We start from the raw sequence: 7,156 nt of genomic DNA, 5'->3' as shown, positions 1-7,156 counted from the left end.
GCTTTGCACGCATATCAGGAGGAAGTTTGGTCCACTCCACTGCAGATCCTCTCTCAGTCATTAAGATTTTGAGGTTTCGTGTGCCAGTCAACGTTCACGCGGCCCATTGGCTGTGGGCTGTCACCCGGTTGGCGACGTGGGTGCCGGGGCACCGTTTGGTGGTGGATTAAAGGTTGACTGCTGCAATATCAAGTCGGGCTCGGCCCCTTTAGTTTAAAAAGCTCCGATGGGCATGACTTTTTTTTCTCCGCAGGTCCGTTCGTTGCCCGTCTCTGTTCCGTGGCGCCAGGCTGGCATCGTGCTGGATTTAGAGAGTGACCGCCGCCGTTCCAGAATTGCTGTTTTTTTCTTTTTCACATGCTTTTGATACTAATATTTGCTTGATATTGGCTAGGATTTTGCCAGGTCTAAAGTGCAATCTTATTTAATGACAACAAAACGCACAAAGTAAACTTTAAATTTATGGTTAAATGCAACAAAAACTATTTTAATAAAAATAAATTAATAAATTCCTGTCTCTGAGCTGTTGGCTTGAAGTAACTGAGCAATTTAGTTGGATAGCACAGTATTAATGTCTGAAAATAAGCTGCTTACAGTCAGCATCAGCTATAATCTAAAGTTGTCTTTACTTTTAATAAGGTTTCTGTGTTTATTTCAGATTTAGTCAGTCGTACACTTAGTTCTTACCAGTGTTTAAAAGAGGACGTGTTAAAACTCTGTTTAGACAAAGTTAAACATGAAATGTCAAAGTTCATTACAAGTAGCCCTTTGAGGGCCACCATAACGCTTATGTGGTCCTCGGTGAAAATGAGTTTGACACCCTTGCTTTAGGTCCTTCACCTGTCTAGATTTCCATGAAGTGTATGTGTAAGCCTTGTTACTCAGTTATATTGTGTTTTCTTTAAGATTGCATTTGTTTCCTTTATTTAACCAGAAAAGTTAAAAACCTCTTTTTCAAGAGAGTCCTGTCCTAGAGTTAGCAAAAATTATACATTTTACATAAAGTTACACAAAAGACAATACAAACAATCACTATTAAAAACATTCAAAATTCAAGGAAGTCATCTCTAATGCGCTCAATCTGGACTTAAATGTGCATGCTCAAATGGTTATTTTTAACCCTTATTTTAAACCCTAAGACCTATAGTCATGTCCATCAATACTGTACTGTACTGTATCTGTGAATCTGAAACTACACAGACTAAATTAAAGCCTAGAGCTGCCACATCAGTTTGTATCGTGGCGTCAGATCATACAGATGGGGGCACACAGTCTGATTTCAGACAACAAACTCGGCCAAAAAAATATCAATAAATAATTTATAGCTGCTATAACTTTATCACAGTGGTATTCCGTCACCATAAAATCACTGCCTCTGTCTCTCTTGATTAAACTGATTATATCTGCACATGGGGGAACTGCTGACCGGAACAAATCGAGATTGACTGCCATTTCAAGCTGGGTGCACAATAATGCACAAATTGATCTCCAAAAACTGCCCCAAGTGCTCGAAGCATCTACCATGGGTAATGTCAGAGAAGTACAGCAGGGCAGGCATACTTAAAAAAATATATGTCTGGATTATGTGGTACACGGGATTCTTCAGTTTGACCTAGATTAAGCAAAGCCTCTTCTGAGCCTCTCTTTTTTTTATCTGTGTTTGTTCTTCAGTTCTTTTTTTAATAGTCAAGTGGAAGCAACTAAGGGTTTTCTTAAGCATTATGAATGTATCTTTTATAGATGATTTTTTTTTTTTTTGGTTTTGTTATAAAAACAGGGAAAACATATTTGCTTGTAAAAAAATGTTTGTAGTTTTCCTAATATTGAGGGGGAAAAGACAATGGCCATTAGACCACTAACATTGTTTTTCTGAACATTTACCAGATTCCCATCATCGTTCGAAATTGCAATCAGAACCAAACAGAAGCTCTCGCCCAAACAGCACAGAGAGGCTTCGCAGTGGATCTAAAGAGCGACCCACCAGCCACTCTTCAGCCACATACAGGCCCTCATCTGCAGCTCAGGAAAAGACCCAGCTGAGAGTCAGCACAGACCTGTTGTCAGCAGATATTCAGGGGATTCTCGATGACCTTCAGCTGGATCGCGAAGTAGCTGAGAAAGACGAGCGGGCCCGTAAAAGATCCCGGGGTGGCAGTGTAAGTAGAAGAGGAAGAGGGGGCTCAGGTTCACAAACGAGAACACCGGTCTCTACTTGGGGAACTAGTGCAGCTGCAAATACCTCCTCAAGGGGTTGTCGAAGTGCCAGCCCAACTGCACGCCAATCGGACACCATCAACACTTCTGATAAAGGACACAAGAGGCGACACTATGATGCAGACACAGTTCGACAATACATTGCGCGACAACAAGAGGAAAGAAAGAGGCGTCAGGCAGAAGAAAAGAGGGAAATGAAGGAGGAGGCAGAAAGGAGGTATCAGAGACTGCAGGAACTCTACAGGAAGCAAAGAGAAGTTGCTAAAACTGTACCCCCTTCAGCAGAGGCACTTATGGCCCCAGTCCAAAAGCGATTACAGGAAACATACACCAAACTGCTCCAAGAGGATGCTCAGCTTAATGAGGAGGCAACACAGAGACTGCCGCTACCTTCCAGTCAAATGGTAATATACACATTTATGAAACATGCTCATCATATCTGAATACAAAAACTACTCAGGCTGTGTCTAAATTCAGCGGTTTGCAGCCCATGTAGGGTTCATTTGTAGGCTGCTTATGTCACTGCGCCACAGTGTAGGCTATCTGAATTTGTGGGCGCCTACTTATGTGGCGACAAAACCCCAAAAACGTAGAATGCATCTGAATATCCTACTGTTTCAGCAGGATTCATTACACCGTCAGCAAACTAAACAGGAAAATGAAGACGGCTGAGTTTATTTTGTTTTGTTTTTTACAGCAAAGTTTGGAAATTAATCGTGGGATGAAATGTTCATTTTTAAATGTATGTTTAGCAATTTAGCTGATGAAATTTATGCTGCAATGAGATGTTAAATGAAATGCAGTTACAAGTACTGATTCTGGGGCTAAACTCAAAGTATTAATGTTTAACGTTTTTAAATAATTCAGAATTTTGTGAAATTATACTTCCTGTGAGAAGACGTGAATACGTGTTCCAATTGAAGGCATGTGGTTTAAAATGTAACACTGTGGTAATGGGGTAGTGAGTGGTCATGCAAACGTGTCATCTGAAGACTAGACATTGACAATGACACTTGTCATTTCACAACAGATTTTTATGCATCATTTGCAGCCTATCTGGACTGCATAGAGTGTGGCCTAAGTGGGCCATGATGGGCTGCAACCCCTAAACTGAGACACAGCTATAGAGTACATGAATAAACTAAATAACTTTTTTTTAACAGAGACCTGTGTACCAGCCTTCAGGAGAGTCAGACAAAGAAAACAAACGACAAGAGGTCCCACAGAGCCCCTCAAGTAGCGATAAGTCTTTAACTGATCCGCCACCACCTCCATTATCCAGGTACTCAAATGCTAATAAAAAGGTGGAAATTTGTATTTCCATAAAGCTCATACTCTCTGTAATGAGCATTGTTGATAACCCCACACACATCTGACATAAACAGAGAAGGTGTTTGTTTTTATGTGTTTGGTTTTCATGAAGATTCAGTGCAAGTATTTATATTAAAAAGCAGAAGTTATGCTCTGCTTTTTAGCATAGAGGAACAAACAGTTGACCAATTTAGAAATTCCAGATTAGAGGTTTTAATGAACAAATAACTGACTGGAAATAAACAACAATGTATTTTCATATTTATGTTTTTTGTATTTCAGAGTTAATTTACTTTCCTGCACCATACAGTACATCCAGCATTGAGATGAGTCACTAAGACATTGTTACTGAAATAATGCAGCTTTTCATAATACTTTGTCGAATTTTAGCACAAATAAAACTTAAACTCATCTGACTGATTTTTTAAAAATATTAGACTGTGAGTGCTTCCATAACAAATTCAAGATGTTTTTTTTTTTGTACATGCAGTGGTATTGAGCAGGTATACAGTTAATTTTTGTAGTTCTTATAGAGTATCCATTCTTTTGCAGAAATCTTCTTGTCTACAAATGTAGGGAAAAAAAGATAATTTGTGCTTTGTACCACCAAGAATTAAATTTTAATCAAAGCTATCTCTAAAATGGTTTGACTTCAGTTCTGATTGTCAGTTGCTGATTTATCATCCACGAAGATTTTCTTTGAAATTTGTGATTATTTCTACAATTGAACAAAAACCCTTTACACAATGTTTTTATTCTTCGTCGTCTCTTTTAGGAATGACCTGGATGTAGACGTCAACTCTTGGCTTCAGCCAGACCGTCTGCGGCCAGCTGTTCAACCCACTTTTGGTCCCAGCAGCAGCACACAAGCACCTTCTAATGAGCATCTCCTATCTCAGCTTTTAAGGCTGGAGGCTGCTGTGGCTGCTAGTAACATCAAGTTCAGCGAACGTCCAGCCACAGCCCCTTACAGCAGATCACAGACCAAAATGTCCCGAATTGAAGCCATAAAAGCCACAGCTACATCACTCTCCAACCGCATCGAGCTGGAGGCAAGGAAGTTTGCTGGACAAGAGATCAACTACGGTGCAGCAACGTCAGTGGATGTTGACACTATATTGGCTCCTAGACCTAATCTTGATCAGTGCTGGACAGAAGCAGTTAATTATGCCACGAATAATGATGATACGACTCATCGGATGTATACGGTTCCAGCAAGTACAGGTCATAGTTCATTCAGTGGCACAGCACTCCCAGGAGCAGGCAATCTGCACGACCTGAGGGAAAAGAAAGAAAAGAGTCACACTGGTTTCACCAATCCACATACAAGTCCTGCTGATGTAAATGTGCCAGCCTACAATGGTTTTGCTCAAGAAAGAAGTAGGATAGTCTGTGGGTTGGAGAAGAAAGAGAGAACAGAAAACCAACCAATGACAAAAGCTCACAAGGAAGACGGACAGGCCGATTTCCACGATTCAAGTGCCGGTTCCATCAGCGAGGGTCCGATTCTAAGCGAAGGAAGTTTTTCTGAGGATGAGGCAAGTCCTCGTCCCTGCTCTGATAATCATGTGCCTCTGTCAGATCTCCTGGAGGCAAAGGACTATTGTGCAAGTCAAAGGAAAAATAAGCAAAGACTGTTGGAGTTCCAGAGGGAGGCAGCAATGTGCTCACCGTTTTTACAGCTTGACAGCAGCAAACCTCCCTGGGAAGAGCTGAACAAAGGAAGCCCACTAAGTGTAATCAACATTTTTACTAAGAATGTCCACAGCCATGTTAAAGGTAATTTCATGCTTAACAGATTTTTTTTGGTATTAGACGTGAGAACACTTTTTCACTGAAAACCTGTGTGGATTACCGTAATTTGTACAGTGGATTACCATAATCAACAAAGTAAAAATGTATTTTAATTTTTTTAGACCTACATATAAAACCAAAATAAATACACAGACTATATATATTATTAAACAAACTATGATTCACATTGACAAACAAGAAAAATCACTAATTTTTCTCCTTTTTTTATGTTCTTCTCCAGCGAGTGAAAGAAATTCAGAGAGAAATTCTCCCCATGCCAATTCTCCACACTCTGGAAACAGTCCATGTAGTGCAGCAGTTTATGAAGATGACTTTGTTTCATCTCAAAGCAGCAAGACAAGTGACCAGAGAGGCTCCAACTCACCCAGGTAAAAAGATACTTGCTCGTTAATGTCACATTTAGACAGTAGGTGGCACTCATGTCACACTGAAAAAATAAGGCCTTAAAATTGTTTTTTTCTAGACATTTCCAGATTTTTTTCAATAATAAAATATAATTAATGCAGTGATTTCTATTCACCAAAATGTCTTATGGAGAATATATTTTTAAAAGGGGCTTTTACTACATTCTTCCTGTTTTGACAGCTTAAAAAAATCATTTTGTTGAGCTGTTGTGAAAAAATTGCAGGGGTCAATAATACTGCTTTTTTTCAGTCGTTCGCAACATCTTTCTTCTGGTTCAACACCCGGCTCCTCGCCTCATTCCAGGCACTCGGCTAGAAAAAAAGGTGAAATTAATATCCTGGTTTGACTGAATTATGAATCAGTGTTGTGCATGAGTAATGAATATGTTTAGACATTGGTATGAGTAAAGCAATCAAATTGAACTCCCTAAAATCACATTTTTCAAATTTATATTTAAGAGTTTATTCTTCTGTTTTGTAAAATAATTTTTCCGCTTGTCGGTAGGAACAGCATCAGACCAGAGTGACGCAACTCTTGTTGAAGAACAGAGGAGCTCTCCTCCTTCAGAAGCACTATTTTCAAATGGTAAAAAGAGAAGATCAGACAAAAGCCCCAGCCCCACCCAGGCCAAAAGTGTTCACTCTAATGACACATCAGGGGAAGCATCAGGACATTCTTCTCAAAGGTGAGCTTAGCCCAGGGTTTCCCCTACATGTAATTGATCGTGGCGCACTGCCAGGGCAAAAATCATAGTCGCCACACTTTCAGAATAAAGATTTTTCTTTTTTTTTAATAATAGGCCTGTATTAGGCTAAAACAATGTAAAGCATACATTATATATTTATATCCTATATTTGCGCTCTTATACTAACCATAATCAGACTTTGAAACCCTATTTAAATATCAATGAAAAGTTAAGATATACTTTATTTTGAAAAACCAACACCGCGGGTTCTTGTGCGCAGGGAGGCTGTGAGTGCTGTCTGTGTGTAGTCCTCACAAAAATAGCAAGGCATGTATGTGTGTGTGATGTGAAGCGCAACGAAAACTGTCTAATGCGACAGCTTTGCAAGCTACTTTTTTACCTTTTTTTTCTTTCAAGGAAGACACGACAGGTGAAGCATGATTACCTTATCAATAATTACTCTGATATAGCAAGAACCGTAAACACAGATCTCACGTGTGACCGGGAGTCAGCAGACCCGTGCCTGTTCTAAAAATAGCACTGATAGCAGCGCAGCAACGAGCTAATGTAATGTAACTTTTAAAAGAGTAACCAGAGTTGTTTGTGAACTCAAAATACCATAAATCCAGGCAGAAAGAGCTGCTGTTAGTCCACAAGCTGAGCACACTCGTGTGTGTGTGTGTGTGTGTGTGTGTGTGTGTGTGTGTGTGTGTGTGTGTGTGTGTG

The 7,156-nt window shown here is 39.8% G+C and overlaps 1 protein-coding gene across 4 annotated transcripts in view; it reads left to right on the top strand.

Annotated features, from left to right (window-relative positions):
• The window catches only part of cep350 (centrosomal protein 350), a 44,807-nt gene that overhangs the window by 16,164 nt on the left and 21,487 nt on the right, over positions 1 to 7,156 (top strand). For 3 of the 4 annotated variants that reach the window (XM_014000809.1, XM_014000798.1, XM_014000794.1), the window contains exons 10-15: positions 1,885 to 2,618; positions 3,378 to 3,496; positions 4,301 to 5,304; positions 5,561 to 5,708; positions 5,995 to 6,068; positions 6,250 to 6,430. In XM_014000809.1, coding sequence (XP_013856263.1) covers positions 1,885 to 2,618; positions 3,378 to 3,496; positions 4,301 to 5,304; positions 5,561 to 5,708; positions 5,995 to 6,068; positions 6,250 to 6,430 — 2,260 coding nt within the window. The remainder of the gene's footprint in view (positions 1 to 1,884; positions 2,619 to 3,377; positions 3,497 to 4,300; positions 5,305 to 5,560; positions 5,709 to 5,994; positions 6,069 to 6,249; positions 6,431 to 7,156) is intronic. The other variant, XM_014000805.1, reaches the window with a different exon arrangement.

This window comes from Austrofundulus limnaeus, unplaced genomic scaffold, assembly GCF_001266775.1.
Source record: "Austrofundulus limnaeus strain Quisiro unplaced genomic scaffold, Austrofundulus_limnaeus-1.0 Scaffold8, whole genome shotgun sequence".
Taxonomy (NCBI): Eukaryota; Metazoa; Chordata; class Actinopteri; order Cyprinodontiformes; family Rivulidae; genus Austrofundulus; species Austrofundulus limnaeus.
This window is presented reverse-complemented; position numbering and strand designations above follow the sequence as displayed.